General features: G+C 41.3%; 1 protein-coding gene across 1 annotated transcript; it reads right to left on the bottom strand.

Annotated features, from left to right (window-relative positions):
- Positions 1–909: 909 nt before the first annotated feature.
- Positions 910–23,832, bottom strand: LOC130040359 (E3 ubiquitin-protein ligase TRIM38-like). Its single transcript, XM_056132409.1, has 7 exons — positions 23,726–23,832; positions 18,491–18,917; positions 12,604–12,699; positions 10,079–10,309; positions 5,440–5,462; positions 5,226–5,338; positions 910–2,173 (listed from the first exon to the last, which is right to left on the bottom strand). The coding sequence occupies exons 2-7, from the start codon at positions 18,899–18,901 to the stop codon at positions 1,653–1,655; spliced, it is 1,395 nt and encodes a 464-aa protein (XP_055988384.1). The 5' UTR covers positions 18,902–18,917; positions 23,726–23,832; the 3' UTR covers positions 910–1,652.
- Between the last annotated feature and the right edge of the window lie 1,320 nt (positions 23,833–25,152).

The following is a 25,152-nucleotide window of genomic DNA, read 5'->3' as shown; positions in this document are numbered from 1 at the left end:
GCATTAACATATCCCTAGGAGACCTGGGCCCTATGAAAACAGGATGAGAATGCTATCAGGTCTCCCAAAGAGGAATCGAAAGAGCTATGCTTGGAGTATTACACTTCACTCAAGTGACAGAAAGTATGTAAAGTTTTGACCTCCATCGACGATCAAAAATCAGGGATGCTGTCTCATTTGCCAAGGTGTTGAAAATCAGATGAGCTAGACACATAATGAGATTTGGAGATGACTGGACGGCCGCTGGAGTAGAGCCGTTACCAACGGGATTCCACAGGACATCAAAAGATCACATGGCCGCCCACCTACGAGGTGGTCAGACTTCTTCATGAAGACCCTGAACAATTGGTTTGAGGCTCTTCATGTTCTTGGTGCGAGCAGACTCCATTGGACTACACTAGTATGTGACAGGGACGAGTGGAGATGTTACTGGCGTCCGCTCAAGCAAATCAATGAGTATCGGGATGTCAAGTGATGAAGTGATCAAGCTCACTGTGGAAATATCAACTTCTTTTCCAGTACTGAAGCCCCATCCAAATCCAGTTCTACTCTGGATCTTGTCTCTATGTGAAGTATATCACTCTTAATCAGTTGTGACGTTTCCTTCACTTCACTGGACAGGATCCTGTAGGTTTGTCTCTGCTTGCTCTTAATCTCTCATTCAGGGGTGCGGCTCAGATTACTTACCAACATGCCAATGGGCAGAAGAGTCATTTTCTTGCTTTTGCTGATATAATTGCAGCTTCCATTATTCCCTCCCACTGAGTTCATATGGTACCAAACAAGCAGAGAGGACGTGAACCTCCTGAGCTCCTGTCATTCTGCTCACTGGACTGTCAGGTTGTCTTGGAAATTAAAGATATGAAATCATGGAGAGGGAAGGAAAAGAGATACTCTACACAAAATATGCAAAGTAATAAAAAAGTTCTTGCTTTATTCCACTATAGTACAGATGCATTATCTTTCCTGTTACAGTCTGAATATACATTACTTCTTTTATATTCAACTCCAATATTCAACTTCTTTTCCAGTACTGAAGTACTTTCCAAATCAGTTTTACTCTCAATTTTCTCATTTCACTCTAAGTCAATTTTGATTTTCCTTCACCATTCATTGGACAGGATTGTCTAGGTTGGCCACTGTCTGCACTTACTCTCTCATTCAGGGCTACAGCTCAGAGTATTCACCAACGTGCCAATGGGCAGAAGAGTCACCGCCCTCTTTATGCTTTTTCTGATATAATTGCAGCTTCCCTTGCTCCCTCCCCATGAGTTCCTATGGTATACCAAACAAGCAGAGAGAACCTGAACCCCCTTAGCTTCTGTCATCCTGCTCACTGGTCTGTCAGTTTGTCTTGGAAATTAAAGATCTGAAATCATGGAAAGCAAAGGAGAGGAGAAACTCTATACAAAATATGCAAAGCAATTTTAAAAAATCTTGCTTTTTCCATTGCAGTGCAGATTCATTATCATTTGTGTTACCTTCTGATTATCTATTACTTCAATGCAAGTTTTATGCATTCCAAATGTTTGAGATAATATTGTAGATATGGTGAAACAGCCAGTTAGAAATTAGATCCAATTTTTGTTTCCACCTGGATTTACCAACTAATTTCTATGCTGGTTTAACTAGAAAGATACTTTCCTTTTTTCTTACTTATTTGAGGAAATCAAGGACAATGAAGAAAATGGATAAACCTCAAAATAAGGTCTGAGAGCATGAGAGAAGGAGGCTGTGGGGAAGGTGTAGAGGTGGGAATGACTAGTGGCATTGTAGAAGGACACAAGCCCAGCCTCACAGTCTAGAATAATCCCTACAATTTGAGGCTGGTCCCTCAGAGGAAGGGAAATTTGGGGAGAAGTAAGGACTAAACAGCTCTTGTCCTTTCTCAGTCTGATGGCCCAGAATCCAGACTGAGGTTCTCGTACAATGTCAATGTCCCTTGGTACATTTTCCAGACAAACTCCTACACCCCACTCAACTCCTACTTGCACATCCACTTCAAAGTAATGTCTTCCTGAGGTGAAGCACTCACGGCCCAGGATACAGGATAAGACACTAAATCCTCCAGGATTTTGATACATCAGTATGCTTCCTTTGTAAGCCACTGTTCTCCGATTGTCAGACAGACATAAATCTGGATGAGCAGTTTTGGGATCCAGAGTCACATTGTCTGGAAAAAAAATAATAAAAGACTTGATTTTATTTTTTAGATTTCCTCCTTCCTTCCTTCCTTCCTTCCTTCCTTCCTTCCTTCCTTCCTTCCTTCCTTCCTTCCTCCCTCCCTCCCTCCCTCCCTCCCTCCCTCCCTCCTTCCTTCCTTCCTTCTTTCCCTCCCTCCCTCCCTCCCTCCCTCCCTCCCTCCCTCCCTCCCTCCTTCCTTCTTTCTTTCTTTTTTTTGGGGGGGGGGGCGGTAGCCACACCAGGCAGTTCTCAGGCTTCCTACTGTTTCTGTGCTTAGGAATCACTCTGGCAGTGTACTATTTGGGATGCTGGGGATCGGGTGGGGTACCAGGCAAGTGCTCTAATTATTATACTATTCCCTAGCTCCAAAAGACTTACTTTTTTTGTTTGTTTTTATTTGGAGGCGACACTCAGTGGTGCTCAGGGCTTACTCCAGGCTCTGCGCTTTAGGGATCTCTCCTGGTGGGCTGGGGGTGTTGGATATTAACCCTAAGTGCTTTAGGCTTCTTCAGCGAATTGCACTTTTTCTCCTCCCAGAGAAGCTTACAGTGCTTTTACGAGCACCCCCTAATCCCCCGATTTTATTTTTAACTTTCTTTTGTGTTTTATCTTTCATTGTCACAATTGCCCAAGCCAGTCTTGGTTACTTAGAAGCCAAAACTTTCTGGTAATTCTGTACTTTGTGTTTATAGTGAATTACTTGCTTTTCTATTTCTCTATATCCTTTTCATATTCTACTATAGAGCAATGTTCTTTGCTTAAACACAGAAAGACTGTTAACTACACTCCTAATATTTGGGAGTTGATTGACTTGAAATATATCTACTCCTGGCATCCATCATAGCTACTTGACTCAGGCTTCAGTTGCCATAATTCCTAACATCCCATCAAGGGAGGTCCTGCCATGGGACTGGGAGGGATTCGAGGTGAGTTTCAAAGCTTCCCCGGCATTGAAATGGGACAATCTAGAAAGCATAGAAACATCGTCTTGATGAAAGTCATTATGACTTATGAGACAGGGCCCCCATGGGGAAGGACAAGCTAAACCAACCCGAGGACTTAGTCTGGGATTTGCAGTAAAATCTCCACTTGCCCTCATAGACTAGAGAAATAATTTGTGGAACATATATCACTTACTGTGTTTATCCAAAAAACTTCAAGTATTAATAAGAAGAAAATTTAATTTTTTAATATGTACAAGTAAAGTGAAAGAGAAAAGTAATAGATTTCCCTGGGAGACAGGGTGTCTTCCTGAGTTAATCCCAAGAGAATTTCCTCTTTCTAAATGTTTTACCTCTGTAAATAATCACACCTATGTGCAGTCCTATAGCTCAACCCCCTTGAGATCTTCTGTAAGTATGCTAGCAGCTCTGTTTGAAATGGGCCGTTTTTTAATTTTTTTTTTTTTTTTTGCTTTTTTGGGTCACACCCAGGAATGCTCAGGGATTCCTCCTGGCTCTGCACACAGGAGTTAGACCTGGTGGTGCTCGGGGTACTGTATGGGATTCAGGGGAGCATGCAAGGCAAATGCCCTATCTGCTCTACTATGCTCTGGCCCCTAAATAGGCCATTTTGACCATCTATCCCTGGTCCTCTGTCTCTCTGTCTCTCTGCTGGGGGGGGTGGTGGGGAGGCAGTTCTCAGACACCAAATGCATGTGACTCACAACCCCACACTTTCTGAACTCAAGGGGAAACCTTATGAAGGGCGCTCTACACAACACTCCCCCACCGCCTGCCACTGCCTTATTAGACTTGTTTTTTAAAGGAAAAAAACTTTTTATTTATTCATTGCAATTTGCCAAGCTATTGATAACAGTTTTTGGCATTCAATGTTTAACTCCAAACCCACCATCATGTCAGAGTTCCTCTTGGCATGTTTTGAGACTTAGGGTCTTTTTAAAAATATAGGCAGCCTAGATTCAAACCTAAGTTCTGTTCTTCTTATCTATGAATCATTTTGAGTCTCAGTTTGCTGAAAATAGTATCTCTAATATTCTCCACAACCAGTTCTTATTATGAGTCTGACTCAGAAATGAGCTGATTTTCAGTTCCTCTTACTTAAACTATTGGGAAAAATCCAGTGTCAATGTGAAGAAAGTTAAAAACCTTAAATAGTGCCAGAGAGATACAATAGTGAGTAAGATGCTTGCCTTGAACTAGCCTGCCTCAGGTTCGATTCGCTGTACCAGGAGTGGTCATTGAACATAAAGGCACAGTCAGATGCCACTTCATAATTTATTTTTAAAAAACTCAAATGAATACATATAATTTTTTACAAACTAAATAAATTGCACCATACATAGTTTTTCTTGATCCTAATGCAATGAGCTTAAAGACAAATCATTGAGAGATAAATTTAACTTTTTATATATTCAGAAATAGAAGAGTTTTTCAATCATAATATGAGCATCTGTAAGATTTAATAACAAAAAATCATACATGTGAAAGTGCACAATAGGGCTAAGGCAGAATATTGGCGAAGGGACTCCCAGGTGCAGGGGACCCAGTCACTCCAGCTAATTGGACCAGCTGATCACCGCAAAGCCCCAGGATGCCAGGATGCCTTCTCTCTCTGGTCCTTAGATTAGGTTTGATTTAATAATCCCTCATTTAAAAATTTTTCTCTTTTCATAACTTTTGGTTTTTATAAGAGACTAGAGAAACATAGAAAACAATGATTAAAGAAAATTTTCACTATCACTATCACCCCATTGTTCATTGATTTGCTCGAGTGGGCATCAATAACATCTCCATTCGTCCCTGTCACTTGCTAGTGTAGCCCGATGGCATATTGGGTCTCTTTCAGGGTCAGGGGAATGAGGACCATCAATGTTACTGTTTTTGGCATATCGAGTATGCTACGAGTAGAATTATAGAGAATTACAGAAAGAGAAAACTCAGCCTTTGGATTTCAAAACATGTTACTGGGTCAAGATCTTACATCACTTGCACCCCGGTGAATAATAATCACCTACCTTTCTTGCATTACACTGAGAGTTAAAATTAAAATATTACTAAGGGATTCTAAAATGAACATACCTTGATAGTGCTTTAAAACTCTTCTCACATTTAAGTAAAGTGCAGGGACATTGCATACAGTATGCATCTCCAAAGAAACATCCTCTGGTGTTTCCACATAGATAGCTGACTTCCTAGAATAAGCAGAGACCAGAGATTCCTTCAGTGTTTCCTTCCATCTGTGTCTCTATGCCCAGCCCTTCTCCTGCCCACACTAATGATATGGGGCACTCACCTGCTCAAGGTGTCCTTTATATCCTGTAGAGAAACAAAGGCAAAGGTGAATGTAGGAACATCTGAACTTCATGGAGAATGGCATGCGGGGCAGTTCTCTATAAACACTCCTTCCATTAATATAAGGTAAGGGACCCCAAGGATGGGAACGGAACCAAGGCTTTAGGTACTGTGTAAGTTCATTCCTGTTGAGGCACCACTGAGAGCCTATCTGTCGACATTGATGAATTTCTAATAGGTTGAGTCCCACCCGAGTCCCTTGGTGATGCATATTACTGCCTCTTTATCAATCTCTCAGCCAGACGGAGGCTGTGGGGAGATTTAGTGTCTGAAAGATTATCTTCCTTGCAGGAAGCTGTGGGGAGATTTAGTGTCTGAAAGCACGTCAACCTATGGCTATTGGGAAAGGGATCAGAAGGATGCCCGGGGTACCACTTGCTTTCAATTATGTGATTTCTTAGATTGAGTCCATATCGGACACTGCTTATCATAAGGGGTCTGAGTTCTGAGTGCATGCCAAATCTCTGTGACTGAGATGAGTTAGGTATTGATGGCATGTATCACATGATGGTGAAACAGTCATATAATCACAAATCATGGCATAACTTCAATTCTGTTGTGATACTAGACAAACCTCCAGGCATTGGAGGAGCCAAGATGGGGTGGAAAGTTGTCCTCTGAATCAGACTAGTGCAAAATTTAATGAAGCACAGACATGACCAAAATATTGCATGTGTAATCTACAGTGGAATTGCATAGCAGCAACCAGTAAATGGCTCTGGGCGTGTTTTTGTGTGAGGAACTTCAGAAGGGTAATGAGCTCAAGAGATGAGGCCCAAGGATAGAAGAGGGTGAAGATGACTTACCAGTCAGGACCAGGGGGAACAAAAAAGTGGACAGGACATTATCCCACATGTTCATGAATTAATTTCTTCACAAGGCCGAGAGGAGAAATGATTTGGACATTATAGGAGCTCAGGCCAATATTTATAGTGGAGCATACAGCTGCAGTCCCAGGCAGATGGGGCACCACCAGGCTGAGTTGTGTGCAGACAGCTCAGCTGCCTGTGTACTGTGACTACAAAGCAACAAAGATCATATTCCCTTTCCTCCCATCCTCCCATCTCCACGCCCAATAATACATCTGATGCAAGGAATCAGTCAGGCTCAGAGCAGATTTTACACAAGAAATAAGGAAGCCTGGCTCAGAGGTGCACAAGTGCCTTAACTCAAAGCTTTAGGGCAAGGATTCATGGGGAGGCCCTGGAATTGTGAAGGGCAAGAGGCATTGCCTCTGAGTACAGCACTGTCTTGGCAGAGACTGGTTGTAACACAAACTTTGCCCCACAGGTCTCCTGTGGAAATGATGGATGTAAGTCAACCTTAGACTTGCTATTCTAAACAGCAAAACAGCAGACCTCACCCCTAAATCTCACAGCATGGCAACACAACTAAGAAGGTTGAGAGCCCACACAATTTACTGGGTGAAGACAAAACTCTGGAAAGTTCCCAAGCAACCAGGAACCTTTTTGCTCATTTTCTCTGAGTTGAAAATTGTAGATGGCAACAATTTTCTCCAAGGAACAATTTTAAGCTTCAGTGAATTAAGAGAAACAAAAGAAAAGATCTCCAATAAAGCAAGATAACCTATTAGACAGGGTGGGAAGTGTACTGAAGTAGGTAAACTTAAAAGTTCATCAGGGGGGCTGAAGCGATAGCACAGCGGGTAGGTCGTTTGCCCAGCACACGGCCAACCCGGGTTCGATTCCCAGCATCCCATATGGTTTCCTGAGCACCGCCAGGAGTAATTCCTGAGTGCAGAGCCAGGAGTGACCCCTGTGCATTGCCGGGTGTGACCCAAAAAGAAAAAAAATGTTCATAGGAAGGTTCCAGCAGATGAGTGACAGACGCCTCATGGCATCTGAATGACTCCTAAATGACTGACATAGGGACTGAGAAGTCCAAGCTCTGAGTGGGGAATCCTTAGCAACGTCATTTTTTTTTCTCTTGGGATCCCTATGAGATCAGGCTGAGATATAGTCTGAGATCCCAAAACATTTTCCTGAATCATAGATAGGCTTGATTCTTTCCTTTTTCTTTACCTGATTCTTTCATAACCTCATTACCTTCCCCTGGGACACATTTTAAGTGCATGGCCTTCACTCAATTCCTCATTGTAAGATCAACTCTTGGAGAAGCAGCCCCTAAACATCATCCTCACCAATGTGGATGATTGGAAACTAAACACCTATTGTGAATTATTTTTGTGAGAGGCAGTCGAGTTTTTTAGGAACTGACGATGAGTGTGAACTCTGGTTCCAGTTCTGTATTATATAATTATGTTATCCTTGAAAATGGCACAACTCTGATTTCATTTTCTTATCTGTAAAATAGACACACTGAGCCTATCATGAGTTCCAGAGAACTTTTTCTGACATAGGATAATAGACTGCAAGGCTACAAGAAAAGGGATGACATACTGAGTACATGTACGTAGGTGTCCTACTTCTAGAGAAATAACAGTGCAATGCTCAATTGAACATAGAATGATTAGCAGGAAAATTTTCTAGTTAGTGGTCTTTCCTTGGTCTACCGTTATGTGCAATAATGAAGAATAACTGGCTATTGTCAAGGGCAATGACCAAGGGAGTTTTCCTGAAAGCCAGGAAGGTTCTGGCACTAGTGATATTTTTACCTTAAACTTGAGTAAGACCAAAAGATAAAGTAACCTAAGCAATAAGAAAATGAGAGAGCCAAATGAGAATGTGCAAGAAATATTTATCAGGTAGTATTGTAAAGGGCTGAAGTCATGCTTTGCATGAGGAAGGGCCAATTTCACTCTACATGTTCCTCCAAGGACCCTGAGAAATGCAGTAATAATATCCATTGATTGTGGATTAAAAAACAACAGGAGAGAGAGAAGAGAGAGAGAGAGAGAGGGACAAAGGCAGAAACAGAGAGACAGAGAGAGTCAGAAAGACAGAAACAGAGAGTGACAAAGAGACAGAGAGTGATATGCCTTTATCTTACTGGTAAAGTGAAACTGTGTGTTTCCATAGCAAAAACTGCTAACTCATGGCTGACACTGAGTCAAAGAATTTGCACAGGCTTATGTATCTTCCTATATCCCACCTTTGTCAGACCTGGAAAATATCTTTCAAAGATTACAGATGACGATGTGGGGAGTGACTGACAACAAATAAAAGAAAGCTCTACTTTGCATTGTGTAAGGAAAATAACTCTATATAATAGATTTTCAGAACTTATTATTTAACATTAGCGTAACAATGCTTACAGATGTATTAAAAGAATTCAAAATTAGCAACATGATATCAATGGCATAGCTGACCCTTCCTCTTCAACTCTAGGAAACAGAAAATATATTCGTTTTAAAGGAATGCAGTGAATGGTTCCAATCTAAATCAGACTTGAATCCTCGCTTCTTGTACCTTTAAGCTGTGTAAACTAGTAAAGTCGCCCAAATTACATTTTCTTAGCTGAATCATGAGACAATAATTATAGGCACTTCGTCACAGATTTATTGAATTCAAAGCACTTTGGCCTGTCTGACACTTAATATATGTTCTCAATACAGATCTTAGACACATTCACCAAGAGAACTTTTTAGCAGTCCATAAAAATACCCATCAACACCCCATTTGGCACTTACTGGGTTACTTTCCCCACTAGTTCATCTCTTTTCTACTCTAATCTTATGGTCAACTCTGTCCTCACTACTTGCCTGGTGACCTTCATCTCCGGGAAAACAAAACATATTTAGATAAAAGAACTCTAAAACACACTGTAGAATGACAAAAGCCAAAGAGATAGAAATAAAATCTTGATAGCACCACAATAAAAATTTTTAAAAAATGTAAAGAAAATGCCATAGTAATGAAACTACCTAAGCTAGTACAGAATGGTTTGACACAGCAAACAAGTAGGATGAAATGAACACCTCATAAGAATACTCAATCCAACTAAGTTAACAGTCAAATTTGAAAGAGTGACACAAAATTGTAAAGAAAGTAAAGCTAAAGAAGTTCTTGACTGTTAAACCAAACTTATTAGAAACACTAAAAGGACTCCTTTAAAAGGCAAAAAAACCCGACTTGAAAGCAATAGAGTACAAAAACATAAAATGGGGGAAAGTTGTGAGAAACAATGGCATCTTTTCTAATACATACAGTACTTGTTTGCTTTGAAGTTAAAATAGGACACAGACTCACACTTGTAGAGGAGACAACCCAAAATGAAAAACTGAGTTTCCATAAAACCTAGAGTTGTTAGTTCTGGGGATCATTCCAAAGAGCATAACTCTATTAATTTTAAAATGTATCTGCTTTTCTGTGTTTATTATGGTGTAAATCACAATGGCCAATACCTGGAATCATCCCAAATATCCAAGAACACATAGTGGATAAAGAACTGCTATACACATACAATAAGAAAAGGTGAAATCCAACAGTTCATTCATCTCAGCTAGAACTCCAGGGTGTCATGATAAACAAGGTGAGTCAAAGGGAGGAGTCTGAACTGAGGAAGTAGGCCTTGTTAATCCTCCCTATTGCTCACCATTCTGCTCTGACTAGCCCTTGAATAAGACATGTCCTCTGTCTCCTCCAAGTGCTCAGACTCACCTGCAGCAAATTCTGTGCTGAGCTCTGAGATTTCTTGTCCAGTTCCTGGATGTGATTCTCAAGTTCCTGTAGTTTGTCATCCAGATGGGCTAAAATGTCTTGCAGTTTGCTCAGCTTCTGCTCTTTTTCTTTCTTCAGTCGACACATATATAACTCCTCCTCCTGGTTCAGGAATGTGTGAAGACTTTTAAATTCAGAATGGATTCTTTCTTTCTCATGATTTATTTTCTCCTATAAGAAAGAAAAGTATTCAGAATGTGAAAACAGATTAATGTTCATTAACAATACATCCATACACAATATAAATCACATGGAAACAAGCGAAATATATTTAGTAGTATTAAGGAAGGAACATTTGCCGCAATGTGCAACATGGATCAGCTAGCTAGGTAGTGAGCGAAGCAAAGTCAACCAGAAACAGAGGGTCAATATTATAGAACTCTACTTATGTGAGTTAAGTGATATTCATAGAGACAGTGAATACCAGAAAATAGGAGGAAGATGTTTGAAGACTAGGAAGAGACAGAGTTTCAGTTTTGATGATGAATGAGTTTTGCAGGTGGATAAATGTAATAGCTGCACAAGCGTTGTGTACAAACTTAAATGCCACGGAGCTGTCCACTCAAAAGGAAAAGAAAAGTGACTTTTATGTTATGCTCGCTACACACACACGTGCACGTGCACACACACACACACACACACACACAGTTCCTCAGTTACTGTGTCGTAGCCTAAAGAGTTCTCCACATTTCCTAGACCAGAGTTATGCTCGGGTGGCAGATATTCAAAGGTTGAAGACGTTCTCACCATTATACACAGTTATCTGCATAAATTCCTCCCACTTCACCAAGAAGGCGGTGTAAAAAGTACAAATAAAGTTCAGAATAGAGTTTGGCCAAGGTAAATAAAATGTGAGTTATAAAAATAAATATGAGTTTTTCTTTTCATACAAAGATGTGTTCCTGTCTTTCAGACAAACTTTCTTTTCAAGAAAATTCTGAAGTTTCTTCTTGGATCTTATTAAGGTTTGTAACTGAGAATCACAACTGAAGTAAAGATGACCACCCTGGCAAATTCATGAGTCTCACCAGGGAGAGGTCCAATTGCAGATTCTGATCATAAATACTAGAAATACCAACTCTGGCTTCAATTAAACACCCTAATGTGTGATTATGAATATAACAAAATGATATAAACTGTAGAATACAAGTTTTATTTGGTGCAGTGGGGACCAGAACTTGAATTTCCCATTTACCTTTCTCATTTCAGAAAGTCATTTACTGTTTCTGAAATTAATAAAAGAGTAGCTTATTTATTATTAAGTAGAAGTCAAGAGTAGCTTCAATCCATGTATTTATAAAAGGAGTATTTTTTTAAATCGTGAAGATCTTCTCAAGACTCAAGACGCAAGAAATGAAAGCAAAAGGCTTTCTTTTGAGAGATCATATTGGACATTTGCACATAAAAATAATGACTGACTGTGACCTCTTAATATCTGTATTGCAAATCATAAAGCCCAAAATGAGAGAGAGAGAGAGAGAGAGAGAGAGAGAGAGAGAGAGAGAGAGAGAGAGAGAGAGAAGGATTGTACCTGCCACAAAGGCAGGGAGTGGGGAAGGGTGGGGGTGGTGGGTGGGACACTGGGAACAATGGTGGTGGAAAAATGTGCACTGGTGAAGGGATGAGTACTTGAGCATTGTTTGACTGACATGCAATCATGCAAGTTTGTAACTGTATCTCATGGTGATCCAATAAAATTTCTTAAAAAATAAAAAATAATGGCTGTGATTTAAGACACCATAAAAGAGGCAAAAATGGCTTACTTGTCCATGTGATAATATTTTAGTCTAATATACTATATCAATGTGATAATGTGATAATATTTTAGTCTAATATACTATATCAATATCAATTAAAAATTATGTTTTCATCCATAGGGACTCTGCTTAATCACTGTACTAGAGACTCAAATTCTGTAATTGTCTGTTCTAAGTTCTTGTGGTAGTTCTGGTCCTCCATATTAACAGCCTCAGGAAGTTGAGCTCAATGCATCTCATCAGAATGAATCTATCTCTAAGTGTCCAGAAATAGTTGTTCTCTTTAGCTGAAAAACTTGAGTGTCAGGTGCTGCACTGTGCAGTTCAGGTTTTAAAACAGGTAAGTACTTTCAAAGTTTGAGAATTTGAATTCCGTCAAGGATCTTTCAAGGTCAGCTATAATATTTCTTCTCTCCAACTCAGATATTAGAAATCCTACATAATTTCTTTCACGAGGGTGAATTATTTGCAGTAAAAATGTAATAGACGCATATAACTAAAGGGGTAAAGGGGAATGGTACTTCCTACATTAATTTTAACAATTTGGACCAATTATTGAGTAATAAAGCCTCAGTGCTTTCGCCAAACAATACCTACTACTAGACTGTATATACTATTACTATACTACTGTATGTAGCATTACTGTACTACTGACTGTACTACTATTGATGGCATATAGTATGACCACAAGAAGCTTCAAACTCTCACCTTCCAGCTAGTTATTTTCAGAGTTGTGTCTTTCCTCAGCTGAATATATTTCATGCGTGTTACGCTCAGTTTTCTGACTGCTTTCCAGAGCTGTTCCTGTGGAAAAATTGGGTGTTAGTTTTTCAATTGGATAACTCTTCACAACATCCAACAGAAATCACAGGTTTTCAGACAAGTAGAATAACGTTGAGTATTTGGCGAGTTCTTACATGCTGAGAAAAAAAGTAACTAGTCCAGTAACACAGTTGATCTCTGTGGCAATCTGAAAAACTAATAAGATGCTTAACATAATTTCTCTGTTGAAGAAATCAATTCTTCGTATGGGGTTCAGAAACTTGTTCAAGAAAACAACATATTCCTCACTTCCACATAAGATTATGAAATGAGGCAGCAGGACAGTGTCCACTCTATTATTCCACCAAAGTTCAAGGCAGTCTTCATACATGCCTTTGCATATATGCTAATCTAAACCTCTCACTAGGGTTCATTCCCAGACATTCATTTCTAAAGAGTTAACCACCCCTATAAGTCTTTAGTCAACTATGCCCCCAGCCTATACTTCTGGGAATAATATGAATTTTAGAAATTGGTGGCTCTATCTTATTTTGAGAGAGAATGGTTTTCTCATGTCAATATTTGTCCCAAACTAACAAAAACATTCAGTTCCTAATACTCCTCTGAGGTATGATTAATACTCTCTCTAAGTGTCCAGAAATAGTTGGTCCCTTTAGCTGAAAAACTTGAGTGTCAGGAGCTGCACTGTGGAAAATACACCAAAATGGTGCAGTTCAAGTTTTAAAATAGGTAAGGACTTTCAAAGTTTGAGAATTGGAATTCCGTCAAGAATCTTTCAAGGTCAGCTATAATATTTCTTCTTCTCCAACTCATATATTAGGGATCCTACATAATTTCTTTCACGAGGTTGAAGTATTTGCAGTAAAAAAACTGTGACCCAGGTTGAATGTCTAAATTCTACTCTTGTGTCTTCACCTATCTTTCCCTCCACTCACACCATGGTCTCTGCATGGTGCCGGGGAAACTTTCTTATCTGTGCCCTTGTCATAAGTCTTGAGTCTATGAGTCCCTAGCTTTTCTCCTCCCTTTGAGGACTTTTCTACCATCAAAGGATACGAGGCAGATGTCAATTGTTTGTTGTTTTGACTTTTGGGGTCACACCTGGCGATGATCCAGGGTTACTCCCAGTTCTTCACTCAAGAATAACTTCTGTCAGTGCTTCAGGAACAATATGGCAAGGTGGTCATCAAATCCCAGTTTGCCTCATGCAAGACAAGTGCCCTAAAGGCTGTATTATGGCTCCAGCCCCTTCGCTATTTTCCAATGAGGGTGATTCTCTACTCTGAATGTTCTGGAATGATCCCAGTAGATAATATTAACTCAAATGTAATTGGGTTGTTTGGTCCCTTACTGAAGGTAGTTTTCCAGGGTTGATACTAAGTCCTTTCTTTTTTTTTAAAGGAAATGGAATTTCTAATAAGTTTGGAAGGCCAAAGTGAGGCCATTTCTTTATTTAAGCAACTGAACCTGGTTTGATTCTGGCTATGAATACAGTGCATGAGTACAGTCAGGAGTGTTGCCTAAGCACAGAGCCAGGAGCAAGCCCTGAACATTTTAGTTGCAGATCGAAAAATGGAAGTAAAAATTCTTTTCCAAGGAAAATTCTATGACCAGGTGAGATCTAGAAACGATTCAACAATATCCTATACCCTTTGAAATTCTATCAGTATAGGCAAGTAAATAATGAGCTTTCATTCATCATTTCTGAGAGCAACAATACCTTATACCAAAAGGAATCAAGAATGAAACCTAGGGCTGGAGCGATAGCACAGAAGGTAGGGCATTTTCCTTGCACACAGTCTACCTGGGTTCGATTCCCAGCATCCCATATGGTCCCCTGAGCACCTCCAGGAGTAATTCCTGACTTCATGAGCCAGGAGTAAACCCTGTGCATTGCCAGTGTGATCCAAAAAGGAAAAAAAGAATAAAACATTCTAAAGATAACATTAAAGACCATTATTATTACACATATACCTAAAAATCCTCAGCAACACCTTAGCGAAACCAATTCAATACAGATCAATGTTAGCATCATATATTATGATGTGTCAGTCTGATTTTGGATTCCAAGGACTGTTAAATATATTAAAATGAAGAAGCGTTCTCTATCAAAGCATCAAAAAGATAAGAATCATACATTTCTTCATTAGAAATAAAGAAATAAAAAATGGCATGTTTCCAAATACTTTTTTGACAACATGTTCAATTAAACAATAATAGAAAAATGACTAGAGGCGGCTGCTCCTGAATTTCTACTGGCATTGCCACCATTCCAGGTGTGACCAGTCTTTTGCTTATATTCTTGAACCTACTCTGGAAAGGGAGGCAGAACCTTCCCTTCTGCCTAGGTCCCAGTAGCCTCCACACCCACTAAGTTCACTAAGTGAGAACAATATCACTGAAGGCACAAACAACACCAACCAGCTCAGGAAATCCTTAGACAGTGACTTTAATGACACATGATGATGTTTAATGAGCTCAAAGAAATGATGATAAGGATAATCAACAAAGCACAAGAAAGACTTGAAATGAGAAGACAACTGAAATCAGAACAAGCAGCACCTATTTATGATGAAAACTGTCACCAAAATGGGAACTGAAGGAACTTTTCTCACTAGAGTCAAAGCCATCTACTACAAGCCCCATGGCAAGCACTATTCTCAATGGGGAAAAACTAAAAATCTTTGAGATTCGGACAAAACAATGATGCCCACTCTTGCCACTATTATTCAATATACTACTGGAAGTACTTACAATAGCAGTAAAGCAATAAAAATATATTAAGGGCACCCAGATAGGAAAGGAAGAAATCAAGCTCTCACTATTTGCAGATGGCATGATACTATTCTTAGAGAACACTAAAACCTCTATCAAGAAACTCCTAGAAACTATAAACTTGTATAGTAAAGTTGCAGGCTATACAATCAATACCTAAAACTCCATGGCTTTCCTATATACAAATAATGAGAGAGGAGAAAGTGATATGAAAACAACAGTCCCATTCACAGTCGTGCCTCAGAAAATCAAGTACCTCAGAGTCAGCTTGTCTAAGGTGGTAAAAGACCTTTACAAAGAAAACTACAAAACTGTACTTCAAGAAATGAAAAATGACATGAGGAAATGGAAACACATCCTTGCTCATGGATTGGGAGAATTAACATTGTCCATTGTGAAAATACTTCCCAAAGCATTATATAGATTTAATGGGATCCCTATAAGGATACTCATGACATTCTCCAAAGAAATTAATCAAACACTCCTGAAATTCATATGGAACAATAAACCCCCGCAAATACCAAAGGCAATTCTTGGGGATAAAAGATGGGAGGCATCACCTTCACCAACCTCAAACTCTACTACAATGCAGTAATATTTTAAAAGTCAAGGTATTGGAACAAAGACAGATCCACAGACCAATGGAATAGGGTTGAATATCCTTACACACACTCTCAAATATATGATCATTTAATCTTTGATAAGGGAGCAAGAAACATAAAGTGTAGCAAGGAAAACCCCTTTAACAAATGGTGCTGGCAAAACCAGACTGCTACATGAAAAAAAAACTGGGCTCAGACCTCTACTCAACACCATGCACAAAAGTCAGATCAAAATGGATTAAAGACCTCAACATCAGACCAAAATCCATAGGTACATTGAAGAAAATGTCGGCAAAACCCTCCACGACATTGAAGCAAAAGATATCTTCAAAGATGAAATGCAACTGACCCAACAAGTGGAAGCAGAGATTAAAATATATATTTGCATATATATATAACTATCTTAAACTAAGAAGCTTATGCACCTCAAAGGAAAAAAAAAACAAAAACAAAAAAACTAAAACAGTGATGAGTATACAAAGACAGTCTAAGGAGTAGGAAAGGATATTCACCCAATACCCTTCTGCTAAGGGGTTGCTATCAAGGATATACAAGGCATTGGTTGAACTCTACAAGGAAAAATAATCCAAAACCATAAGAAAATGGGATGAGGAAATGAACAGAAACTTTCTAAAAGAAGAAATTTAAATGGCCAAAGACACATGAAAAATATTCTTCATCACTAATAATCAGAGATGCAGATCAAAACAACAATGATATACTATCTCACACCACAGAGAATGGCACACATCCAAAAGAACAAAAGCAAGCAGCGTTGGGGTGGATGTGGGAAGAAAGGGACTCTCCTCCATTGTTGGTGGGAATGTCGACTGGTCCAGTCTTTTTGGAAAACAATATGGACGTTTTGTTTTGGAAAAGTAGAAAATTAAATTCTCATTTGACCCAGCAATGCCACTTCTGAGAATATGATCTGAGGGCCCAAAAACGCACAGCAGAAACACTATCTGCACTCCTGTGTTCATTGCAGCATTACTCACCATAGCCAGTATCTGGAAACAACCTGAGTACCCAAGAACAGATTAATGGACAAAGAAACTATGGCACATTTACACAATGGAATACTATGCAGTTCTTAGGAAAAATAAAGTCATGAAATTTGCTTATAATTAGATGGACATGGAGAGTGCCATTCTGAGTGAAATAAGGCAGAAGGAAGGGGACAAATACAGAATGACAGCATTCATTTGTTTTATATATGTATATGTCCATATATAATATATTAGAAGAATATATATTTATTAGAAGAATATATATTATGTCTATATATAGAAGAAGAATATCCAGAGCCAGGAAAAACAGGTGCTAGGAGGACTGGTTAATGGTTGGAACAAACAACAAATGTGTATGGGACTGATAATAAGTAAGATAGGGAAGAGACCGCTATGACAATAATAGCTGGGAATGATCACGCTGGACAAGATCTGAGGGTTAAAAGTAGGTAAGGGATATTCTTGATAACTTTTCAGCATCAATATTGGAAACCACAATGACTAAAAGGAGAGAGAGAATGAGAGAGAGAGAGAGGGAGAAGAAAATCACCTGTCGGAGAGGCAGGCAGGGAATGTGAGGTGGGGCTGGTGGGAGGGAACCTGGGGTCACTGGTGCTGGGACATGTACACTGTTGGAGGGATGGGTGTTGGAATACTCTCTGACTGAAATCCAATCATGAACAGCTTTGTAATGCTCTAAAAATTATTTTAAGAAATGAATTAAACAATCACGATCATGCCCATCCTGTTGTTCGTCGATTGCCTCGAGCAGGCCCTAGTAACGTCTCCTTCATCCTAGCCCTGAGATTTTTTAAAAAGTGCCATATTCAAGGCTCTTTCAGGGTTAGGAGAATGAGACCCATCATTGTTACTGGTATTTGGCATATTGGGTACGCCACAGGGAGTTTGACAGACTCTGCTGTGTAAGCAGATTACATTCGGTAGCCTGCCAGGTTGTCCAAAATAAGAATGAGATAATAAGATGTCGCGCGACCATGAATTAACTTAAAAAAAATTAAACAATAAATAAATAAATAAATAATTTCCCATTTGTGACAACGTGGATGGAGTGGAGGTGTTATTATAGAAAAAATAACTCAGAAGAGAAATACAAATCTCAGATAATATCACTCATAAATTGAACATAAAGAAATTGAGTAAGAAAAAGGAAACCCCAGCACTTGGATTTTGACCAAGGGGGAAGCCTTGAAGAGATGGGGAGAGGGGAGTTGATCAATGGATGGAGGAAGATTAAGCTCAGCATTTTTTAGTGAGATTGTTGTGACAACTCACCTATGCAGCGAGTGAAAGTACATTGAAACATATACAACAATGAAAATAATTTCTGTCAAATGAATAAGTAAAACAGGTTTCGGAGCAATAGCAGATGAGATTTTTAAGAGATTTTCTGGCATCCACACTCACCCTGTAATGTTGGCATGCATATTCAACAAGAGCAGTGACATGTCCTTTGTGCTGTGGTGACCGCTCACAGCATAAGCAGATGAACTGACCATCATCTTCACAGAACAGGTGGAGCTGCTCTCCATGCTTCTCACACAACCTTTCATGCTCTGTGTCCTTGATGGTTTCAATGATATTTTCCAACTGCTTGTTGGGCCGGAGACTATCCCTTTTAAAAGATTTCTGACACTGGGGACAATGAAATGTCCCTGGAGATGATGTTTCAGAGCTTCGGTTCCCAGAAAGGCCCAATATGCAAATGCGGCAGTAACTGTGCCCACAGTCTATGCTCACGGGCTCAGTCATCAGCTTCAGGCAGATGGAGCAGGTAGCTTCCTCCCTGAACTTCTTGGTAAATATAGCTGAGGCCATGGCTTTTCAGGAAATTCTGCAATATTGGATCAAGAGATAGGGATAAATCAGTCAGAAATTTCTAGTCTCTGAGAAATGCACTCCACTAGAGTTTCTGGGTCTCCTTCGAGTTTGAAATCTCTCTGAGAGATATGGATTAGGATTGAGAAGATTCGGGTTTTTTTGGAGCTGTGTTGTGAATGACTATATCACAATTAGACTTGAACCCTTAAACTGAGTATAATTAAAATGAAATAAAATTTCATGTTTAGCACTTTCAATCTAATTGCATTATTGCATTTCAGTTGTTTATTAATTGCTTGAGTCTGTGGTGAAATGAGACCAGATCAAAGATTCCATTTCATTTGTAGAAATATTTTGGACATGGGAGTCAGAGAGAGTGAGAAAAGAACACACTTCCTCTCAAAGGTTGAACAAAGGAGAGAAACTCCTTTCCTGTGGGGCAGATGATTTCCACATTACTCTCTCTCTACTTTGATTACATTTAATATTTTGACACCAGACCCACCATATCATTTGGGATTTTACCGCAACACTCAGATCTGTGAAAAGGCAACAGTAGACAATTTGTTTTCTATTGCTGGTTATGAATAACATATGATGTCACATGGCTGCAGTAGTAGCCACCTGATTTTGAAATTCTGAAATTTTAACAATTAAAACTGAAGGGATTTCCCAGGCCATCATGTCTGCCCGGAGGGGAAAGGGTGTTGCCCCATTCGCCCTCTCTTCTCTGGAAAGAAGGATGGTGGCCGCATGGGAGCCTTGTGGACAGCAGGTATGAGCTGGGGGTGTGGGGGCGACTAAAACCTCATGGGAAGGGGGGCGTTCCGATCCGTCCCTCATGCCCTACCGAGGTCACCAGGTGCCGCCCACGAGCGGCTCTCTAGCACGGCCACAGCCCCAGAAACACAAGGACTTAATGCAGAACTCAGCAGCTTGGAGCAGAAAAGTGAAAGGACTATGCATTAATCCAGGCCATCATGTCTGCCCGGAGGGGAAAGGGTTTTGCCCCATTTGCTCTCTCTTCTCTGGAAAGAAGGATGGCGGCCCCATGGGAGCCTTGTGGACAGCAGGTATGAGCCGGGGGTGTGGGGGCGACTAAAACCTCATGGGAAGGGGGGCGTTCCGGTCCGTCCTTCACGCCCTACCGAGGCCACCAGTTGCCCCCCATGAGCGGCTCTCCAGCACGGCCACAGCCCCAGAAACACAAGGACTTAATGCAGAACCCAGCAGCTTGGAGCAGAAAAGTGAAAGGACTATGCGTTAATCCAGGCCATCATGTCTGCCCGGAGGGGAAAGGGTGTTGCTCCCTTCTGCCCTCCTCCCTCTGGAAAGAAAGATGGCGGCCACATGGGAGCCTTGTGGACAGCAGGTATGAGCCGGGGGTGTGGGGGCGACTAAAACCTCATGGGAAGGGGGGCGTTCCGGTCCGTCCTTCACGCCCTACCGAGGTCACCATTTGCCCCCCGCGAGCGGCTCTCCAGCACAGCCATGGCCCCAGAAGCACAAGGATTTAATGCAGAACCCAGCAGCTTGGAGCAGAAAAGTGAACGGACTATGCATTAATCCAGGCCATCATGTCTGTCTGGAGGGGAAAGGGTGTTGCCCCATTCGACCTCTCCTCTCTGGAAAGAAAGATGGCGGCCGCATGGGAGCCTTGTGGACAGCAGGTATGAGCCGGGGGTGTGGGGCGACTAAAACCTCATGGGAAGGGGGGCATTTCCGTCCGCCCTTCACGCCCTACCGAGGCCACCAGTTGCCCCCCATGAGCGGCTCTCCAGCACGGCCATGACTCCAGAGCACAGAAACCAATTTCTTAACTATCTGACTTTCAGTAGAAATACTTCCAGGGTCAGTAAGTAAAAGAGCAGAAATCCAAAACCAATATTTAATTCTTGAACCCAGCTGTAGAAAGCAAATCACTTCACAATGCTTTTTCAGCATGTCTGATTTTTGGGGGGCGGGAGTAAACTCTAAATAATAGTGGTGAATCTTTTAATGAAACAATGAATCTAATGAAAGCAGATAGAGTGTTAACTAGAATTCATCTGCCTCACAGGGACTGGGAGGGGTGAGGGGTGGGGTCTAATTGGGGTTCTTCATGGTAAAAAATAAGTATTGGTAAAGGGAAATGTGTTTGATATTTGCATGACTGAGACCTAAACCTGAAAGCTTTGTAACCTTTCCCACAGTGATTCAATAAATAGATAAATTTAAAAAAAAAAAGAAAACTAAAACTGGAGGGATTTCTTCCATAACCTGCTGGGTTTTGAGATTTGTTCCTGAGTCTCTGGGATCATGGCCGTTAAGCAGCTTGATCAGCAGTCAGAAAGGCCATTTGTGGGTGGCGACTCAGAGTCTTGTTGGGACAGGGAGGAAGGGGCCAGCTCCACCCAATCCCATGAGGCCCTGCGTGTCTTATCACTGATGGCCCAAACCTGACTGTCCAATGGCCTCTGGCGAATGGCAGCCACTGAGCTGCCAAGGGGAGCAGGAGGAGGACAGCACCCTTTCCCCCCTGGGTCCCCCGACGACAGTAACCTACTGTGGGATCTGGACACATTTCTGCCAAAGTCGTTGCGTTTTGACATTTGATTCTGAGTCTCTGGGAACATGGCCGTTAAGCAGCTTGATCAGGAGCCAGTTCAGCCGTTCGTGGAGGCGACTCGAAGTCTCGTTGGGATGAAGAGGAAAAGGCCTGTTCCCCCCCCATCCTGTGAGGCCCCACGTGTCTCGTCACTGCAGGCCCAAACCTGACTGCCCAGTGGCCTCTGGAGGATAGTGGCCACTGGGCCGTCAGGGGGAACAGGCCAAGGAACGAAACCTATTCCCACCTGGGGTGGCCTAGAGCCTACAACCCACTGCGGGGACTGCACACATTTCTGCCAAAAACTGTTGGGTTTCGAGATTTGTTTCTGAGTCTCTGGGATCATGGCTGTTAAGCAGTTCAATCAGGAACCAGAGAAGCCATGCCTCCAATTATATAGCTGAGCCAGAGGTGGTTTGTGGGTGTGTCTCCCACATACTTAACTTTTGGTTGTTTGCTTTCTTGGTAAACTTTGCCTCAAGTTTTGGGGTCTGGCCAAAGGCACAGCAGCAATTTTGGGGTATCTGGAAGTCTCAAGGCGCCATCAGGCTGCTGATGCACTTGCCTCACAGGTATAGATTGACCTGCTGGTGGAACCATACCCCCCTGGGAATTTTTATTTTTCTTTTGCCTGTGACTGATTAGCTTTTCCACCACCCTTGGTTGAAGAGACTCGACCTGCCCCACATCATATTTTTTGTTTCTTTATTGAATATTAATTAATCATTCCAGATGCCTGAGGATCTTTCTCTGGATTCTTAATTCTATTAAATTGAGATGAAGTCTGTCCTTATTCCAGCAACACACTCTTTTATTCACTGCAACTTTAAAGAAAGTATGAAATTGGAGAAAGTGACTCACCCTCTTAATTTCTTTCCTAGTATTGTTTTGGCTATTGGGAGGACTTTGTGGCATTTTCTAGTTATAGTGTTGCTCCTCTTTCACTCATTCAATCAGGTCCTGACATCAGCCCAATCAAACAAGAGGAAGAAATATCACCAGTGGAAAGTACATTTCAAAATATGTGCACAATTGTTTGTTATGTGAATTCCAATAAAAACTATCAAAAATCCTGTTAACAGAAGCTATTATGAAGACTTAAATTGTTTCATAATAGGCGGCTAGCACAAGGTGGATATAACAACTTTTTTTCAGTATTGAAGTACAATATCCAAATTCAGTTTTGTCTTGATCTCGTCACTAGAAGACACTCACAGTAAATCAATTGTGACTCTTCCTTCCCCCTTCTCTGGTCAGTCCTGGGGCAGGACTCACCAGATTAGTCTCTGTCTGCAATTACTCTCTCACCAAGGCTGCATCTCAGATTAGCGACCAACTGTCAGTGGTTAGAAGAGTCAAGTTCTTTTGTTGTTTTTTATGTAAAGGATAGAAATAGCTATCTGAACTCCCACAGGATAAACACATAAGCAGAAAACCAGAGGGACATTGTGTCTTTTTATGGCTCACTCTTCCTGATCTGAGGGAACGAGAATTCAAAGAGCTGTGGGATGAGGGGGTGGTCATGAGAGCAGAGGTCATGGAGAGTCAGGAGGTGACTCTGGCTCCTCCAGAGGTTCAAGGTGCCCGGAAACCATGATGTTGTTGCCAAGCCCAGTATGTATTAAGTTGCAAAGCAATAGGGAAGGCCTGCTGTGTGAGTTGCTGGCTGCTAGTCCCCTAGGATCCACCAGGGAGGAGCTACAGGCAGAGACAGGGAAGCAAGGTCAGGAGCTGGATTATGCCTTGCCCCCCAAGGCTGCAGCTGCTTTTGGAACTGGGCATGTGCTCCAATTCCCATGTCAGAGACTTGGTGGGAAGGAGAGTAAAGGAAGGATGAAGCATAACAACAAATATTACTAGAAATATTACTAGATAATTTCTCTCTAATCATAGGGCTCTTCCCTTGGAGACAGGAGAATCTCCTGTAGAAACTTTCATCAAAGGCCAGTTACTTCCTCTGAGGGGAGCTGTGGTCTGGGGAGAAGACCCTCCCCTCCTCTGAGCCCTGAGAGGAGACTATGGGGCCTTCACTGGCCTCCCATTCCTGAGATGCTGTGAAGAGACATGGAGTCTCCTGAAAGTGAAAGCAAAAGGTGAAGAAAGGTCAAGAGAGCAAAGTCTGAACCACACGTAGATGTTACACACACACACACAAACACACACACACACACACACACACACACACACACACACACACACACACACACAGCAGAATCAGCCTGGACTGTCAGTACCTTCTTCACACAGCAAACGGTACAAGCTTGTTCCCCGATGTCTCCTCTGAAGCTGCGATTCACTCTGGCCTGGCAAGGAAGTTAACTGCCACTGAATTAAACCCAGAATCGAAACCACTGTTGAGCGGCAGAGGGGGCGGAGCCCTGTAGGTTTGGAACAGGAAATGAGAGAAGATGCCAGTGTGTTTCCAACTGAGCTTGCCCTCAAGTTAGGGGACAGGTACTTGAAGATCCTCTCGAACAATAAAAGGGAGGACAAGTCATAACCAGGAAACTGTTCTGTGTCCTCAGTCCGAGTCTAAGCAGGAAGCAGAAGCCTCCCAGGCTCTGACTTCAGGTATTGGCACTTTTGCCACAAAGGCCCAGCGGAATCCAGAAGTCTTCCTGGTCAGCTTGTCTTTGCTCTTCTTGATCCCTGATTGTTTGAAGCAGCCCAGGAGGATGTGGGGAAGTAGGTGTGGCCAGGACAGGGCTCTGGGCATCAGGCACAGGCCCACCCTAGCCCTTCTCCCTGTCTCTGCTCTCCCTCCTTCCTCCTCACTTTCCTTCTGCAGGACTCAGTGTTCAGGACAGCACAGGAAGCACAGGAACCACTGATGGCCAGAGTGAGTGCTGTCAGCTGGGAGCCATCACATTGTCACTACATTGTGTATTTGTAGGACTTATCTATTTTTTGTTGATTTAAAATGTAGTAAGCAGAGAGTCTCCACACCCAATATGCACTATTTCAACAGGCTTAGCTACATATCTTCTCTGCTTAATTCCCAGCCTGTGAGAATAACGTCCCAACTGACATCTGCAATATCCTAAGGGTCCCATCCCAGCTACCCCCAACCCCATGTAAACTCAGCTCTAGCAACAAAACCTCCAATTTCATTAACGGTGACCATATCTGTTTTTTATTAGATTGCTTTAGAAAGACAAATATGAGAGACATTTTAATTTTATTTTTTCTTCCAAATTAAAATTTTATAAAACACCATAATTGCAAAGTTATTCGGAGTTGAGTTTTAGCGAGATCTTTTAAAAAAATAATTGTGGAAGAGGTAACACCTGCGCACATATAGATGATTAAAACTAAAACTCCAGAAATACCACACAATTTTATTTTTTAATTTTTTTTCATTTTTTATAATTTTATTTATTGAATCACCATGAGAGCAGTTATAAGGGTCTAAGTCTCAGTTATACAATGAAACACCCGTACCTTCACCAGTGCCCATTCTCCACTACCAAAATCCCCAGTATACCCGCATCGCAAAACCTCCCCCTACTTGTGTGGCAGATGATTTCCACGTTACTCTCTCTCTACTTTGATCACATTCAATATTTCAACAACAGACCCACCATTATTATTTAAGATTTTACGCCAACACTCAGATCTGCTGAAAAGGCAACAGTAGACAATTTGTGTTCTTTTGCTGGTT

The sequence above is a fragment of the Sorex fumeus genome, unplaced genomic scaffold, assembly GCF_029834395.1.
Source record: "Sorex fumeus unplaced genomic scaffold, SorFum_2.1 ptg000094l, whole genome shotgun sequence".
NCBI lineage: Eukaryota > Metazoa > Chordata > Mammalia > Eulipotyphla > Soricidae > Sorex > Sorex fumeus.
Note: the sequence above shows the minus strand (reverse complement) of the source record. Positions and strands in the feature narration are given on the sequence as shown.

What these genes read in the sequence shown, in the direction of transcription:
- LOC130040359 (XM_056132409.1), bottom strand. Translation starts at nt 18,901, where the DNA reads ATGGCCTCAGCTATATTTACCAAGAAGTTCAGGGAGGAAGCTACCTGC. An exon ending in ATGCATGCCAACATTACAGG is followed by an intron (nt 12,700 to 18,490) that starts GTGAGTGTGGAT and finishes ATTTTTCCACAG; the next exon opens with GAACAGCTCTGGAAAGCAGT. An exon ending in CAGCACAGAATTTGCTGCAG is followed by an intron (nt 5,463 to 10,078) that starts GTGAGTCTGAGC and finishes GTTTCTCTACAG; the next exon opens with GATATAAAGGACACCTTGAG.